This window comes from Botrytis deweyae (assembly GCF_014898535.1).
Source record: "Botrytis deweyae strain B1 chromosome Unknown BDEW_003, whole genome shotgun sequence".
In the NCBI taxonomy this organism is placed as follows: domain Eukaryota; kingdom Fungi; phylum Ascomycota; class Leotiomycetes; order Helotiales; family Sclerotiniaceae; genus Botrytis; species Botrytis deweyae.
In genome coordinates this window covers 1,613,334-1,630,708 of record NW_024066210.1, presented here as the reverse complement: position 1 = coordinate 1,630,708, position 17,375 = coordinate 1,613,334, and the positions used below count along the sequence as shown (strand labels likewise).

General features: G+C 43.2%; 6 protein-coding genes across 6 annotated transcripts; 3 read left to right on the top strand and 3 right to left on the bottom strand.

Annotated features, from left to right (window-relative positions):
- Positions 1-217: 217 nt before the first annotated feature.
- On the bottom strand, positions 218-2,056 carry EAE98_001867 (uncharacterized protein; the record flags this gene model as incomplete). The annotated part of the gene is made up of 5 exons (XM_038949486.1): positions 218-427; positions 528-726; positions 794-1,639; positions 1,692-1,785; positions 1,855-2,056. 5 exons carry the CDS (start codon positions 2,054-2,056, stop codon positions 218-220), a joined length of 1,551 nt encoding a protein of 516 aa, XP_038814471.1.
- A 432-nt stretch (positions 2,057-2,488) lies between these two features.
- On the top strand, positions 2,489-4,790 carry EAE98_001866 (uncharacterized protein; the record flags this gene model as incomplete). The annotated part of the gene is made up of 7 exons (XM_038949485.1): positions 2,489-2,895; positions 2,945-3,295; positions 3,346-3,670; positions 3,717-3,927; positions 3,979-4,196; positions 4,242-4,469; positions 4,530-4,790. The coding sequence occupies 7 exons, from the start codon at positions 2,489-2,491 to the stop codon at positions 4,788-4,790; spliced, it is 2,001 nt and encodes a 666-aa protein (XP_038814470.1).
- A 544-nt stretch (positions 4,791-5,334) lies between these two features.
- EAE98_001865 (uncharacterized protein) lies at positions 5,335-6,708 on the top strand (the record flags this gene model as incomplete). Its single annotated transcript, XM_038949484.1, has 1 exon — positions 5,335-6,708. The coding sequence occupies one exon, from the start codon at positions 5,335-5,337 to the stop codon at positions 6,706-6,708; it is 1,374 nt and encodes a 457-aa protein (XP_038814469.1).
- Positions 6,709-9,837: 3,129 nt separating this feature from the next.
- EAE98_001864 (uncharacterized protein) lies at positions 9,838-11,315 on the top strand (the record flags this gene model as incomplete). Its single annotated transcript, XM_038949483.1, has 2 exons — positions 9,838-10,605; positions 10,662-11,315. 2 exons carry the CDS (start codon positions 9,838-9,840, stop codon positions 11,313-11,315), a joined length of 1,422 nt encoding a protein of 473 aa, XP_038814468.1.
- A 1,785-nt stretch (positions 11,316-13,100) lies between these two features.
- On the bottom strand, positions 13,101-15,179 carry EAE98_001863 (uncharacterized protein; the record flags this gene model as incomplete). Its single annotated transcript, XM_038949482.1, has 4 exons — positions 13,101-13,265; positions 13,434-14,413; positions 14,465-14,664; positions 14,731-15,179. 4 exons carry the CDS (start codon positions 15,177-15,179, stop codon positions 13,101-13,103), a joined length of 1,794 nt encoding a protein of 597 aa, XP_038814467.1.
- Positions 15,180-15,822: 643 nt separating this feature from the next.
- Positions 15,823-17,288, bottom strand: EAE98_001862 (uncharacterized protein; the record flags this gene model as incomplete). Its single annotated transcript, XM_038949481.1, has 2 exons — positions 15,823-17,073; positions 17,199-17,288. The coding sequence occupies 2 exons, from the start codon at positions 17,286-17,288 to the stop codon at positions 15,823-15,825; spliced, it is 1,341 nt and encodes a 446-aa protein (XP_038814466.1).
- Between the last annotated feature and the right edge of the window lie 87 nt (positions 17,289-17,375).

Below are 17,375 nucleotides of genomic sequence, written 5' to 3'. Positions count from 1 at the left end.
TTCAGTGAGGGTAAAAAACACGTCCCTTTTCTACTGTAATTGTCAAGAGCAGAAATATCTCATTTCGTTCATTATTGTTATATTTGTATATATTCCATCCGAAATATGTGACCCAGGAGTACAATTTTAAACATCCTCTCCATATTCCAGAATGGTGACACGATTCCCATTCTCTCGCACCAGTAAATTTTGTCTCAGACTTAATGGCTAAGATCAATTAATGCGAATCCGATCGCTCAACATGTTCTCTATTCTCGGCCTTTTCATCTCCACTAATGGCGACACCACTAGCATAAGTTCTTGCCTCGATTTTCTCAGCGCTCGTCTCGGTTTCGCCAGCTGTTACGGCATCTACTTCGCCAAAAATAGCATCCATGCGCTCTAGTGACATGCCTTTAGTTTCGGGGAGAATAAGAATTACGGAGATCTACTTTCCGTTAGTTATATTCTCTCAAACTCTGTAGGAAAGATGATAGAGGTGGGGAAAATGTGAAAGAACGAAAGAACGAAAGAAAGAGGATACATACCAGAGCAACAACATTCAAACTGAAGAGTAACCAATAACTCTTCCCGCCAACTTCGTCGTTGAATCTTGGCCACGGTTGTGTTAGAGCTAATAAACAAACCGTTTGTCCCAGAAGCGAAAGACCAAATCCCTTATCACGAACTTCTTGGGGGAAAATCTCGGATGCAATGGCTGGTGTTACGGGACCATTGGACCAACAGCTAGATATCATTTAGCAAAATCCTCCAAATTTCAAGATCTTTGAGAGAAGAAGTAGAAATCACTCACTACGTCAACCCCACAATAAACAACATAGCCACCTCAGCGATCGCCGCACTCCTATTCGAATTATCCGGATACGCAGTTGTCAAACTGCTGAGGATCAAAAGCGCCATACTTTGAATAGCGAATCCCGCAATCAACAAACTTTTCCTTCCAAACCTATCCACGGTGAATGTATTCACGAGTACAATAACCAATTGCAACGCAGCTTGGATCCCATTTATAGCAAGTGCTTGATGCCCCTGGTCCCAGCCTAACGATTTGTAGATTATAGCTGCGTACATGGTCAGGGCAGCTATCCCACCGAATTGCTGCAGAGCCATGGCGTACACACCGTAGGCGAGACGTTTGCGCATACCGGCCGAGGAGAGGAGTCCTATGTATCCTGTTTTGAAATTCTTACGGTATTCGTGCGAGGATACTAATTCGTGGAATTCGAGACGCACATGATCATCTGTGACAGTGCCAGAACGAAGTCTAGCGAGCGTAGATAAGGAGCGTTCGGGTGTGTCGGGATATTTTTCTAATAGCCAACGGGGAGATTCGGGATACCAGAAGGAGAGAATGATGAACATGAAGCCGATGGGGACTTGGATGACGTTTGAGACTCGCCAGGCGATGTTGAAGGGGGAGGTGTGGAATGACATTCCGTAGCCGGACCAGAAGGCGATGAAGGTTCCGAGTTGGTAACCGAATTGAGAGACGGTTCCAACGAAGGAACCGCGTAGACTGCGGGGCGCACATTCGGCGACGTAGAGATTGGTTGCTATGTAGACGCAGCCAAAACCAAGACCGGTTACTAGACGGCCGAGAATGAGGACGCCGTAGGTGTTGGGGACGACTTGGATGATGCTGTAGCTATTAGTTTTGTTTGAGATGAAGAGATGGGGTGAGAGGTGCTCACACTCCAATAATCATAACGGCGATGGAAATTCTCAAGGCCCATAATCTACCCACCAAACTTGCCAATGGACCTCCGATACACAATTGAGCAAATCCTATATTTCTTACATCAGCATGCTCATCCATGTATATATCTCAAGTCTATCAAGGCTATCAAAGCATACCAGTCGTCGCCCAAGGAATCGTAGCAATAACCCCCTGTTTCGTCGCATTAACCGCATAATACTTCGTGAACTGCGGATCTGCCAAAATCACAGTCATAATGCCCGCATCATATCCATTGAAACAAGTCGAGAAGACCATTCCATAGAGTAACAACGCAGCATAGCGATCATTCGCCGGAAGGAAAGTTTGAAGAAACCCCATATTTGTTCACTTGGAGAAACGGAGATGGATAGATGGAGATGCGAGGTAGGATATCTATGGTGCATGTTCTTGGTCTATATATGTGTGTGTGCATTGGGATAGTATAACGTGGTAGTTCTAGCTAGCATATTTGAAGAACCCCGCATACGATATGTGTTGGTTTTCGTCTCATGGAACGAGTATTCAAAGCTGGGGAGAACGTCTAGGGTGAGGTTCCGGTGGGAGATCGTGGGGTAAACATGGGGTGGCTCCGGTGGGCGGGAGTACTCAGACCCACTCCAGATGGCGACTATCGTATGCGGAATGACCTTGGTGCAAGTATGTCTTAAACGAATGGGATGAAATTATACATATAAATTATAATACTCTCTTATCGTATATAAGATATCAGGCTTGTGAAATACAAGCACGAGAGTAATAACCAAATCCGCCATGGCATATCCTCAAAATTCATATCTCCAAACCACCTTCACCACCCCAGGATTCATTAGTCGCAGACGAGAAGTCGTGTATTCAACCACACTATTATACCAGCTGAAAGTCTTGAAGACGACAGGAAGATACGATGCATTTAAATTAAAATGGCATGCATCATACAACGATGAACCGGATGTGTGGCCAGTGCCCAACCATTTATTCTGGGATTCAGATGTTGCGAAATGGATAGAGGGAGCCTGTTATTTCTTACAGTATAAGAAAAATCAGGAGATTGACAGTGCGGTCAAAGAATTGGTGGATATGATTAGATCTGCTCAGCAGGATGATGGATATTTGAATATTCATTTCACCGTGGTGGAGCCTGGAAAGAGATTCACGAATCTAAGGGATCTACATGAATTGTGAGAATGCCCTTGAAGTATATCGATTGCGGCTAATGAAGATACACAGATATAATGCTGGTCATTTGATTGAGGCAGCGCTTGCACATAATCAATATTATGGGAATGATCTCTTGCTAGAACCAATTCTGAAATATATAGATTTATTATCCAGAACATTTGGATCAAATCCAGAACAAAAGCACGGATATCCTGGACACCCCGAGATTGAACTTGCTCTTTTGCGATTGTATGAAAAGACGAGAGATCCAAAGCATCTGAATTTAGCAAGATATTTCATCGACGAGAGGGGAAATCCAAAAGGGCAAGATGGTCGGCATTATTATGATGTAGAGGCGAAAATAAGAGGGGATCGACCAGATGAAATGCCAAAATATTTTCCTGAAAAACGAAGTTATTGGTAGGTATCGAGTCTTTAGTCGGGTAAAAGGACATTAACCATTTAACTAGGTATCAACAAGCACACAAACCAATAGTCGAGCAAGAAACCATTGAAGGCCATGCCGTCCGAGCAATGTACCTATTGACCGCCGTCTCTGATCTCGTACGAATTGACAAATCAGAAGACACCGCAACAAAAAGAACTGCAGTGGAACGACTATGGAATAACATGGTACAAAAGAAAATGTACCTGACGGGAGGCATAGGAGCCATAAAGCAATGGGAAGGATTCGGAATCGATTATTTTCTACCTTCAGGTACCGACGAGGGAGGATGTTATTCCGAGACTTGCGCATCTATAGGCGTCATGATGCTCGCCGAAAGACTTTTGCAGGTAGGGAAATCAACGAAGAGTCGCGCATACATGCTAATGTCACTAGCTTGATTTGGATGCCAAGTATGCGGATATCATGGAGTTATGTTTCTACAACGCCGTCTCCACTGGCATGTCGGAAGATGGAAGCAAATTCACATATGTGAACCAACTTGCATCGAGCGATACAGATTTATCCCGACGAGCGGAGTGGTTTACGTGCGCTTGTTGTCCACCTAATGTTGCCAGACTTCTGGGATATATTGGAGGATATCTCTGTAAGCAAATTTGATTGTTTCGGGAAGATCATCAAGCTGATAGTGAATCAGGGTCTTCATCCAGTGACGAAAAAAATAATACCGTAGAAGTAAACGTCCACACATATGCTTCCGCAGTATTGAGTATTCCAGTAGGTGAGCACACGGCGCAGCTCGAACAAACGACCGATTGGCCATGGGACGGAAACATCCGATTTAAGCTCCAGAGCCCTGAAACAACATCAACAACAATCAGATTAAGAATACCCGGTTGGGCGGAAGAATGGACAGTAAGAGACTTTCCATCCTACAAAGAAGCGAGCTAATCAATTCAGATATCTCCCGAATGTAAACAGCATGCCTCAAAAATAACAAAAGGATACTTAACTCTCTCCCCGGATTATCTAAAAACAAACCCGTCTTTTCAACTAAACATCACTCTGAAACCGCGATTTATATCACCACATCCATACACGAACCAAAATATCGTAGCGCTAGCTCGTGGTCCTATAATCTACTGCGTGGAAGATTTCGATAACCCATGGGTGGAAGATCACTTCAAGGCAAGAAACCTCTCCCTCTCTCTATCTCTCTCTACCAATCCCATACTAACCCACATTTAGAATCTCGTTCTCGATACCGACTGTGAGATATCAGAAACCGACGTTGACTCCGCTGAACCATATAAGAAATTGACGGTCCGCGACGGTGCTACACTGCTTCAAGTTCCAGAATATTCAGGACCATGTTTAGCCCGCAACGAGGACCATTTCGCCAAGGTTGATATTCAAAGGCTGCACTTTGTTCCATATGCTCTTCGAGATAATAGAGGTGGGAAAGGACATATGAGGGTGGGCTTGCGGCGGAAAAGTACACGGGTGTAAAGAATGGTGAAATTGTTGATACCAAATGCATATCATATTCCTAAAAGACACGAATCTTGATGGAGAATACCAATATATGATTCACAACAAGAAAAATCTTCTATCCTCAATATTCTCAATTTTGAAATCTCTATTTACCTAGGTAGGTACTTTGAGTACCTGCCTATCTATTTACTTGAAATTTCTATCAACTTCAAATCTCTATTCACTCGAACTCTCTATTCACTCGAAATCTCACTGGTCAGTAGGTACGTATCCATCATTCACTTCCCATAACAAGAAACTACGCCAAAATAGTCTTAGCGCCTTTGCACACATAGGTACCTATATATACAACCTCAGTTTCAATTTTGCCATCGCAAATTTCCAAATCTTTATGCAATATTATCATATTATCCCCAAGTTCCGCATCGTCCGAGTTTCGTTTCCCGCTACTCGTACTCACTCGGGGAAACCGCATTGTTCTTCTCGTTTAGATCGGCCAACCCTGATCTCCACCACCTACAACTACAACTCAGACAGAAGCGGGCCTTACCAACACAACATGAACCAATCATCCCAGAAGAAAGTTCCTCGGGTACAAGCTGCTCCCGACACATCAGCTACAAAGGTAGCCATGCCCAGGACTTCCTCAGACCCTCGCACTTATACCGAAAAAGAGGTGCATGGCTTCGTAGGTAATGTGTTAGATATGGCAGTACAGCTTCTGGCAGGGGAGAGAAAGAGAGAGGGACCGAGAGAAGCTTCTGAAAACAACTCGGGAAGCGACCCGGGAAGCGAGACAGTAATTAATAGTCTTCAGAGTGGCCCGGCCCCGGCCCGCAAAAAGAGAGCGCTCGATACCGACGAGGAAATAATTTGCAACACCCCAGCCATCACTGCGGAATCTCCTCGGCCAACGATCAACCAACGTCTTCCTTCTAATACTGCACCCCGGAAAAAGACAGGCAGTCGCCAAAACACGCGGGTTAAGTCACAAGACTTGTGTGCGGCTCGAAGACTGCAACGAGAAACCCCCTTAGCGACTTGGATAGAACAGAATACTACCACACATGGTAAAGTTCGAGATTGGCACACTAGGCCTATTCTCTTTAACCCAAGTGTTCCGTCTCCACGAGATAACAAACTCCCGACCCGTCGGTTCTATGGGGACCTTGCGTGCGCTGTAATGAGTACCGAGTACATATCCTCTAAGATGATGCGCCATCTCAAGGCTCCCGCTGACTACGACTCGCACGGAAAATTACTCTCCACGCGAGTTTCCGTTGGGTTACCGGCGATGAATGCGGCGGGCCAAATACTCTTGGTTGACGGAAAACCAATGCTTGGCTTCCTACGAGATATAGCTGAGCAATTTCCTCGTTACGATAAGATCGAGGTTACAGCAAAGGCTGCCGTCTGTGGAAAAGATGCCGCTTGGTACGAACAAAAATTCCGGGATACAAATGCTAGGCACTTGTCGCGCTCCAGCACTGGCAATCAGAATGGATCCGAAGCCGTCAAACCAACTCATATTTTTCCTCTCTTCCTCCTTCGTCCAGGACTCGAACCACATACTGAATCAGCTGATAAGTTTCCTCCATCCCCACCTAGAAACACCATACATACCACAGCATTCCCTGGTTTCCCTTTCTCTTTACCTCGTGCTCCAAGAAGTCAGACACTACCCCAGTCAGCTTCTGTCCACGGTCCCACGATACGACAAAGTGTACCAAAATTGTCCTTCCCAGAAGACGCTTCAAGAACTTGGTCGAGTGACAACCGAGTTTGTTCCACCTTAGTAGCACGCGGGCCACTAGAGCGACTTGGTCAAGATGACTATATGCTGAAGACAACCGAAAACAACCGATTCACAAGTCCCGCCATGTCTCCAAATGGTGACATCGAAGCCGAAAATCTGGTCCGAGAAGATCTCTAGCTCTTCACTAAGCCAAGGAAAAGCGCGCTGGAAATCTGTCCTCGCTCTGGAATTAGCTACTAGCTAAACTCGCGCTGGAGCAGCACAAAGATAGATCTCTCGGAGAGATTCAAAAAGCTAATTGATGGTGAAAGTGAGGAAAGGTAAAACGGGAGACCAACAGTTGCCCAAGGTTTATTCGTATATTTTGGAGCACTGGAATTCTATGGCGTGTGAGTCAGCAAAGCGAGGCCTGATTTTGTGATTTTCGTTTTCAAGCAGTCTAGTGATGGAGGCAATCAAGCAAAGTTAATCTGAGAAATGAGTTTATACATGGAATGGATCGTGGAAATTCAGGAATCTGGGACAGCCAGATTTTAGGCATCAAAGTGAAGTGGTCATCTGGGGGGTCTGGCTGGTATATTATTTAGATCCCTTATGGACATAGGTATCTGAAAATAATGATAATCGCGCAGCTTTAGCAACTCAGAAGTGTACTAAAAACCCTTGTAACAAATGATATATACCAGACCAGAATTCGTTAGATTGAACCACGGCCTTTCCTTAACCTAATTTTCCACCTTATACGAGAAGACGAGTTCAAGAACCCGATACTGGAAGGGACGACCTGTACCTAGTAGTTATGATTAAACATATACTCTAAATGATTTAACATCTCAGATGAACTCAATGGATCAAGCGAGTGAATGCCTCGAAGAATAATATCTTTTTAGGCGATGTGACTTTTTCAAAGGAACGAGTCTTTCAGATGATATAGATCCTTGAAGTTTCGACTGCTATAGATAGTCGAACATCTAAATCAGTAGTGATTGACTGACAGTCCTCACTTGTTATGAATGAATTGAGAGTAACAACTATTAAATGAATCATAATAGACAACTTTGTGAAGCGACATCTTAGATCCTAATATACACATGCATAGTTAAGACTCTATAAATATCATGCTCATGCTCATGCTCACTTGAATTTCAGCTCCTGCTTGGTCTTTCTTTGATCCTCAAGTGACAGGGTTACACCAAAACACGTGAACGGAGAACGCGAGCTTGAGGCGTTTGAGCGGCTTCAATGCATACCCCAGAATTAACGATTTGTTAGAATGAGGGGCAACCAGTGGCCAAGCCAATAACATCAGTCCTTGTGTACCGCACAAATGTTACACTAGCTAGTCCGTCATGACCATAAAAAAACTGCATCTTCCGAATTTTCTAATGTCAAGCCATGTGTTTAACAACTAATGTTAAATTGGATGACATCGTAGTAACAGCAACAGTAATAGTAACAACGACAGTAGCAACCGCAATAGTAACAGCATATTACGAAAACCCCAAACTGGGTGATTGTCACATGAAATCAGCACATCCCCAAAACTAGCCTCGGATGTATCATTGTACTTTGTCCTTCAGACCTTTAATTTTTCAAACTCCAAATTTTATTTCGGACTAGCAAGCTCAATGTGGGCAAATCCGACTTTCGTGCATTTTGTTGAGAGCAAACTGATGAATTTGGCCCCGCTTTTCCTCCCATTTTGATATCTGCGGAGTAGCGGACAGAAGGCAAAAGAGAGATGCGAGAGGCAAAAACACACACAAAAAACCAAAAAATTGGATAAAAACATCTTTTCGCCACTATTCCGAAGAATTCATCAGGTGGGTTTTTTCATCTGGGACTGGGGAGAGGAGGATAAAGCTTAGTCATTCAATTGACATTTGGTGTGTGTACCTGTTGGCTTGCTTCAAAGCTACCCTGCCAGCCTGCATTCACAAGGCTCGCTGCAAGATTGACCAGTGAAGATGCATCTTGATGGAAACTTGTGAGTCGTGTATCTTGTATCGTGGACCGGTACCGTATCGTGTATCATGTATCATGTATCGCGTATGGTGTCAACGGTTTAACCGCATTAACCAATGCCACAGTGCAGAATGTGTCGGTATACGGAGCAAAAGGCGGTAGATGCGATGCGCAATCAAATCCAATGTGCGCACTGAACATTCATGTACTGTATCATATATGTACTTTGTACGAGGGCGTGTTTTTGATAAATGCCAGGCAAAATAACCGAACTCATTAATATTTATTATGTGTGATTTTTATAATGAATATAACTTTATAAATATTAATAACTTTACTTTACTAAACTTACATATAAATCTTGATATAAAAAATTATTTAAATTTAAATTTTTTTTTAAATACTATATTTATTTCAATTGTTATTGAATTTCAAAATAGATGAGTTTGTGCTTATTTTGATAAGGAAATATCCCTGCGCATGGACCCGGCATTCATCAAAAACACGCCCTCGTATGTATGGGAGGATGCACCAAATAAGGCTGAAAAAGACCTCATAACCCACTCTCCACTCAACCAATCAACTAATCAGCTAATCCTAGTATCTTTTCTTTCCGATGATTGCAGCTTCCTTCCTTTGTGGCTCCTTCCTTGTGTGGTGAATTGGAAGGTTTTGTTCGTCCAAAATTTGTTGGGATTTTTTTTTAGCTGAAGCGAGGCTATCAAACTATGATCTATCAAATGAAGAGGGAAACCAAGAGAAAATGGATGAATTTACCTGGTAAAACCTTCAATATTACGAGAACTTCACTCAATCATTTCAATTTAATTTCTTACAAAGGACGGCATTCAAGAAAAATAAACCGAGGCCCGGATTTAGAAGGAAGAGGGAGGGTACAGTACTACTACATCTACGTACGGTTCTTCTATTTCTTCCCTTTGAGATCTTTCTTATTGCATGCCAAAGGAAGGTCAGGAATTTTATTATACATTACATTACCTATCTAGTATATCAACAAGACGAGTTGAAGAGTTTCATTACTTTCTCTCTTCCTCTTCCTCTTCCTCTTCCTCTTCCTCTCCCTCATCCTCATCCTCATACGATATTGAGTTTTGATCTCTTCAAAATTCACATCTAACTTTCTTCCAATTTGAGAGATCCAGTTAACTTTTTCCTTCTCTCCAATTTTGGCCCTTTCCTCATTTGATATTCGTTTTGATATCGATATCAAATTTCTTTGAAATTCTTTGGTTTCATCCCTTCCGTCGCAAGGCAAGGCTTCACTCCTAACTTGCATCTCGAACCTTTCGAAAGAAAGATACCTATACAATTTTACCCAAAATGGCTTCCGCAACTGTCCATTTCTCTCACCCTGAACCCTCTCTATTCACTTTTCCTCCAAAAGGCGACCCTCAAACTTTACCTCCTCCAATACCAGGTTCGACTCTTTCTGCCCCTCCATTCGAAATCGACCCCTCCTGGTACAATGCCGCCCTCGATGTGCGAGTTCCAATCACAATTGCTGCGGTATATGCTATAACGGTTACACTGGTCAATCAATACAACAGACGCGCTGGAAACAAAGCTTGGCCAATCAGTAAAACCAAGGCATTCTTCGTTTTCGTCGTGGCACACAACATTTTCTTGGCTGTATACTCTGGATGGACTTTTGTTGGCATGTTTGGAGCTTTGAGAAGGTCAATTCAAAACCCAATGGGCCCAGCTGGTCTCGCCGGTACCGTCGATAGTTTATGCAAAGTCCATGGTGTTACTGGTTTGGACAATGCTATGTCTTACAATGCAAGCATGTCAAAATGGAACGCGGCATTGCCAACCGAATTCAAATTGACAAGTGCCGGAACTCCAGACTCTACCGATTTGGGAAGATTATGGAATGAGGGACTTGCTTTCTATGGATGGTTTTTCTATCTTAGCAAGTTTTATGAGGTTCTTGACACTGTTATTATTTTGGCAAAGGGAAAGAGAAGTTCTACTCTACAAACCTACCATCATGCGGGAGCTATGATGTGCATGTGGGCTGGAATTCGATTCATGTCACCACCAATTTGGATGTTCGTGTTTGTTAACTCTGGAATTCACGCATTAATGGTAAGTTCTTGATCATTCCAAAATCTTGTAATTGAGACTAACATTTGGCTTTCCAGTATACCTACTATACTCTTACAGCATTCTCCGTACCCATCCCACAAGCTCTTAAGCGCAGTCTCACAACCATGCAAATCATTCAATTCCTCGTTGGAGCTACATATGCCACCATCCACTCCTTCATCTCCTACACAGTCACCGTCCAAGTTCCCTCCATCCCAGCTACCATCTCCTCAGTTACTTCCTCGGCATCCGTTGTCGCTACCTCCGCCGCTGCAATCGCAACCTCAAGCGGAGTCGCCGACCTGATCAAGAAACTTCTTTACCGCGCAGTCGGCGAAGAAGGTCTCGCCGAGAATGTCAACGCTCCAGCCGTCTCAGATGTCGCTCAAGCACCAATTGTTTCTATCCCTAAATCGCACTCTAAAATTCCAACATACGTCACCGAAACTCGTACAATCCCTTGTATCGATACCAGTGGTCAAACTTTCGCTATCTGGCTTAATGTTATCTATCTTACCCCATTGACCTTCCTATTCGTAAGATTCTTCATTAAATCTTACATCAGAAGAACAACAGCAAGTGGAAAGAAGGCAGGCAGAAAAGCAAGTTTCGTAGCCGCGGAAAAGGCAGGACTCGATGCGTTGAAGGGTGTTGAAAGGGAGATGACCAGAGGCGAAAGCAAGCTATCAAATGGGTTTGAGAAGAATTGAATGGGGATAGCAGAAAGTTGAAAGAATTCAACTTGATGGAGTAGTGAGAGGAACCCTACTTGACAATAGGGTCTGGGTGTGTGGGAAAATCCCCCAAGCACCAGGATTAAAAAAAGGAGATTCATCAACGAACAGATAAACAAACAAACAACATAAACAGAAAACCTTCAAGCAAGGGAATGGATACACAAAAAGTCACTGGGGTGCAGGATGGACGGTATGGTGGGAGGCAATGAACTCGAGAAAGAAGCACGCGTTACTAAATCGTTCGGCTCGGAAGAAGAGAGTACGTATTGTCGTGGGTGGGGTGCGGTTTTAGTCTTTTTAAGCGTGCGATGCGTGCAATGCGTGCAGTGTGTTTTGTACTACGATGCTACAATGCTATGCTATCCATGCATGCTAATGCTCATTCAATATGTACCTATGTATGATAGAATCCAATGATACCATTATAAATTGATTGTTGATTTTTACTTTTTATTCTTCATTGAGATTGTGTATGTGGTATGTAGTATGAAGTATGTGTTGGTTGTGTGGTACTTAAATTACCATCTACGAAATTCAAACTCGTCCAATAGACAACGAGGTAACACGAAAAAAGAGAATAAATGAGAAATCCCTGAAGCGTCTGTCTGGAAGCGTCTTGGGCGCTACGATACCAGTAGATGGATGGTTATGATTATGTAGGGAGTTCGCTTATGGACGGGTATGTATGTCGGGTATCCAAGCTAAGTAAGTACAGGAGGAGAGCAGATCTATCACGATTTAGTTTTAGGGTTTGTTTGTTTCTGGGGTTGTTTGTTTATATGAGTGAGTGAGGAGCGGGTGATTAGGTAGGTAGGTGATGAGTAGGTAGGTGATAAGTAGGTAGGTAGGTAGGTAGGTGGTTAGTAGGTGATTAGTAGGTGATTAGTAGGTGATTAGTAGGTGATTAGTAGGTGATTAGTAGGTGATTAGTAGGTGATTAGTAGGTGATTAGTAGGTGATTAGTAGGTGATTAGTAGGTGATTAGTAGGTGATTAGTAGGTGATTAGTAGGTGATTAGTAGGTGATTAGTAGGTGATTAGTAGGTGATTAGTAGGTAGGTAGGTAGATATGTATTATTACATTAGATTAGATTAGATTATATTGTATTACATTATATGTTATTTATAAATAATATTATTTATCCCCTAGACTGCCGGCTTAGGACACCTTAATTGGTCCGTGTACGAGCTCAACCATCAATAATTCAATAAATGATATTATAATAAAAAGCCTTTATATTAAATTTGAAATTTGAAATTTATTAAGAAAATAATAATAAATATATCAAATATATATCTATGTTTTTTTTATTAAAAATAATTATGAAATGATTTTAAAAGATATTATTATAAACAGTTGATAATTATTATAAAAACCTTAGATTTCGATAATGAGAATTCTCAAATTTCTGATGTTCTGATTGGTCAATAGAGCGAGGTGTCCTCTGTTGGCAGTCTAGGGGATACCTATCTACCTAGGTATAAGTACAAGTATAAGTACCAGCTATCTACCTACCTACTCCTTCAGATACATGAACACCTCTACAACTTAATACCTAGCTAGTAGTATTAGCAAGTAAGTAAGTACCCTTGCTTACTATACATATACGCGCGTCATTTCCCATCTATCAACAACGTCAACAATGTCAACATCATCTAACCCCCTCTCATCTAACCCCTCTCATCCATACCCATACTTCCATCTATCGACCCCCCTCAATCTCCGCAAGCCCCAACCCAATCCATCCCAATCCCCCACTCACTCTCTACCACCGCCGACTTGCGATCCCGTGGGACTTCTTTCAGGGCTAAAAGGCACCCCTTCTCTCCTGTCAATCTCCTTCCTATCAGATTCATTCGCATGAGCTTGGATCCTATCGTTAGCAGTGGCCGATTTGTTACTCGCTGCTATCGCTCTCACGGCCTATTCACAGATTATTGTTAGCATTTAAACATTCCCGCTCATCCGCTCTCCCGTTCTTCTCTCTTGTTGCTTGTCCAATCAAGTACCTTAGATAAAAGAGGAACGGAGGTAAATCCATCCTATCATCTAAGAGTCAACACTCTAACCTCCAAGAAGAAAATTACTTACAGCCATAACCGCAGTGCCCTGACTCTGCTTCTGTTTCCCACCACTTGCATTCCCCTTTCCACCTCCATCTCCCCTCACCGGTCTCCCCTTCTCACTTCTGCCCGAATTATCCCTCACAGCTGTCACAATACTACTACTCGAGTCACCTCTCTCAATACTTTTTCCCACTGCCCTACCTATTCCCAACTGCTGTCTCAAACCCGTAGCATACGTTTCTTTTCCCGGGGATGTACTCAAAATCGGCTTCGTTCCTGTATTTCTTGCTTTCGGGTTTGCTTTAACTTGCGAATTTGCATCCGCGATGGGATGCCTAGGTAATGTCACAAACTCATCTTCATTATTCATAACATAACTCAGACGACTCCCCGGCGCCGAGACCGTGTTGCTTTTCCGCAGAATATCTTTCGAGGGTTTGTGCAGCACAGACGGTGTATCATCGCCTGTTCTGAACGAAAATCCCTTTCTGGATTCAACGGAAGATACTTCTCCGTCGTCTTGTGGTTCTACCCATGGCCTTGCATTGCCTGTTTCACCTGAAAAGAAAGGATCTATTTCTTGATGCTTGGTCGGAATATCGGGTAGAGGTTTCTCTTTACTACTATTGCGAAGACCGGGGATTTTGGGCGTGCGATTGGGAGTGGGAGCTTGACCTTCAGTAAGAACCGAGCGGGAACTGGTATCATCTGATTCCGATGATGAGTCGAATATTACACCGAGTTCTTCGGTAGCATGTTGTCTTTCTAGTTCATTTAGTTGTACAGATGTCAAGCGGGTGGATTGGTTGTCCACAGCTGAGTAAAAACTTTCGGTATCTTGGACTGAAGAACTTTCTTTGCGTCGAGATTTGACCGTTCCTTCGCGGTGTATATCTCCTTCCTCATGAGAGAGCTCACTCGCATTTGTAGGAGTTTCTAGTGGACGCGATGAAGTAATTTGTTGTACGTGATCAATATCCCAGTCAGTTGTGGTAGTAGAAGAATCTAAGGAAGTTAGATGATGTAAAGCCAAAAAGGAGATGATGAGCAACCAACCTCTCCCAGAACTATATCGCGCGAAATTTTGCTTTATTTTCTCCATACCGTCTTCGAACAGATCCGCCGCTCTTCTAGTCCCATGAACAACACTTTTTGAGCGCGCCATCGTAACATTTTCCATTCCTCCCTCGGTCTTGGAGAGAAGAACTTCAAGATTCTTTATTTCTTTTTGATAATCTTTTTCTTTCGCCTTCCACCTTGAATTACACGCATAATTAGCAACTCGTACAAAAGATGTTCGTCTACATTCAGATATAACTTACTGTTCAGCCATACCATCAAACTCCCTAATGTCCTTTGTATGCCTTCCCTTAATATCCTCAATCTCCCCCTCCTTAACAGCCAACATCTCCTGTAGATCATTATACGACTCCAAAACATGTAGAATACACGTGTTGTACTCCACCGGTATCGGCTCCATTAAGTTCCTCGTCATCATTATCACTTTAAGTGTTTCAGCCATCTGACTTCCAGATGGTTTATGATATACATTTTCGGGAATATTGACATGTTGAAAGGTAAACGTATCACCTGCAGGTGCATGAAGATTCGAAGTTGATGAGCGAAACCCAATATAGGAGGAAACGCGTGAACTAGGACGGATGGATTTCATGGTGTCTTCGGTTTCGTGAGGTTCGTCAGAATGATTGCTTGGGGCGGATTGAACTGGTGTTCGAGTCCTTGCGAAGACGGGTCGGAGCCATTGATCCATTTTGGATGTTGGGATTCACTGGAGATGGAGATGATTCATATAGTGGTTCGACTTTTGAGAAGTCTGATTGAATTGATGTGGTGGTAATAATTGGAAGGCATTATATAACTGAAAAGGGAAGGAGCAAACCATTGACGGCCGTACCAACAAAAGTAAGATGTCAAGAATCTTTGACACTGGCGCCAATAATATCTCGTTCTGAGTGAGCTATAGCAGCATTTGTCGAGCTATGAAGATTATTTACAATGGTCTCAAAAGTGAATAGAGTTTGGAAGCCGTTGATGGTGAACTGACTCAGTCTATAGCATCCATCAATTGAGCAAAAGGGAATTTGGCTACAATATCGCGAGTCCCGTCATTGTTGGAAAACGGTTCACAATTTTATTGACTTGCGAAAATGTAACTAAGAAGCTTTGAGAGGTGATTATTGAATAATATAAATAGACTACGAGCTTCGGCTTGCTTGTGAAATGCTGCTTACTATGTGCAGAGTATAATGGTATCTTTTCCATTTCCATTTCCATATCCATTCCCATATAACTCCATTTGCTAAAGCATAGATACCCCAACGCTATGTGCAATCCTGTCAACCGCAGAGAAAATATCACTAGATGCCTACGGGTGGCTTCATGACCTCCTAAACCTAATAAAATAAATCTTCCGCTTTCTGCCTTCTTGCACCCCTTCCAACTATCCTCTCCGAAAAGAGCTCTTTCCCGGTGTTCCCACTCCCCGAGCGAGAAGGAAATAGTTCCTTCATGGTTGAATTATCGGATGCTAAACCTTTGATAGAGAACCCAGTAGAAGCAGGCTTTGCGGTTCCACGAATGCTAAAGCCTTGCGATTGCTGTGGCTGTTCCGATGTAATCCTTTCTGCCAATGAGAGTTTGCTAGGTCGAATATCTGAGCTTCCATCAAGAAATGGGATATGCATTCTATTTGCGAATAAATCTGCTGTTTCGTCTGCAGCATCTAAAGCACCAGACTTTCGTTGAGTAGTGCCTAATTTGCTCGGGAAGAGTTCCTTTGTAGCAGATTCTCTGCGAAGGCGAACTTTAATATCCTTAGCTTTCGACCTATTCTCTGCAGCAGCTGTGTCTCGACGTCGTCTATTGTTATCTCTAGCTCTATTTTCATTCCTCATGGGCGATGCGCTTCGATCTCTCAATCTTCCATCATTTCCACTCCTATCTGGAAACAACTCTCGCGAACCGGAGCCTCGTCGATTGCCAGTTCGTTCCCTAAAATCGCTAAAAGGCGAGCCAGATCCTGACCGTCCACGACCTCTTGCAGCTCTAGTTGCCAAAGCTGTTTCGTCATCGTCGTAAAGACTTGCATTAAACCCTGCTTCTGCATCTCCACGCTGCCGATTGCGTTGTTCCCGTTCGTCATACCTCCGACTTCTGTACCCGTCATCATCTCGGTCCCGATATCTTCGTCCACCCTCGCGCTTTCTGCGCTCTGCAGGATCATATTCAGGATTGAAAAGGTAGAAGCGACTTCTTTCTCGGGCCCCTCTCTGTTTGCGATCTCCGACCACGGCAATGCGTACTTGTAAGCTGATTTTCGGATTTTCAGGGAAAGGGTTGGCAGGAAATGATTGTAGGACTGGAAGCTGTGAAATATCCTCCGGAAGCTCTTGAGCAGAGAACTTTCGAAGAGCAGCTTCAGCAATATCGCTGCTTCCATACACTAAATTCAATGAAGAATCATCAATCCATTCTACTCGTGAAATATGTTCGGTGAAATAATGCTGCGCGAAGTTCTTTACATCCTGAGTGGTAAGATTGTCCAAACCGCGAATGTGGACTTTCTCTGGTGTAGGGTTTTCTGCATCTGGACCAGAGTTATCATTTGGAGCTGAGGTTTCGTTTTGTGCCGCAGGCTGATCCGGCTGTATACATAAGTTAGTGCAATGTTGGTGAAAATGTTGTCCAAGTGACACATCGAGCAGGGCCTCCGACCTGGCATTTGTGTCTTCCACCGGCGCATGCACATTAAAACGTCGAAAGTACTTACAATCAGCTCAATGTCTACCATATCTGGAACGGGCAATTCCTCAATAATTCCAACGTCGATATCCATATCGATATCCATGTCGGTCGCCATGTTGGAATGTGGAAGGGTCGCAAGTATTGTATTCTTATAGATGTCGTTTGTTGTAAATGTTGGTTCTTGAGCGCGTATCTGGAGTCC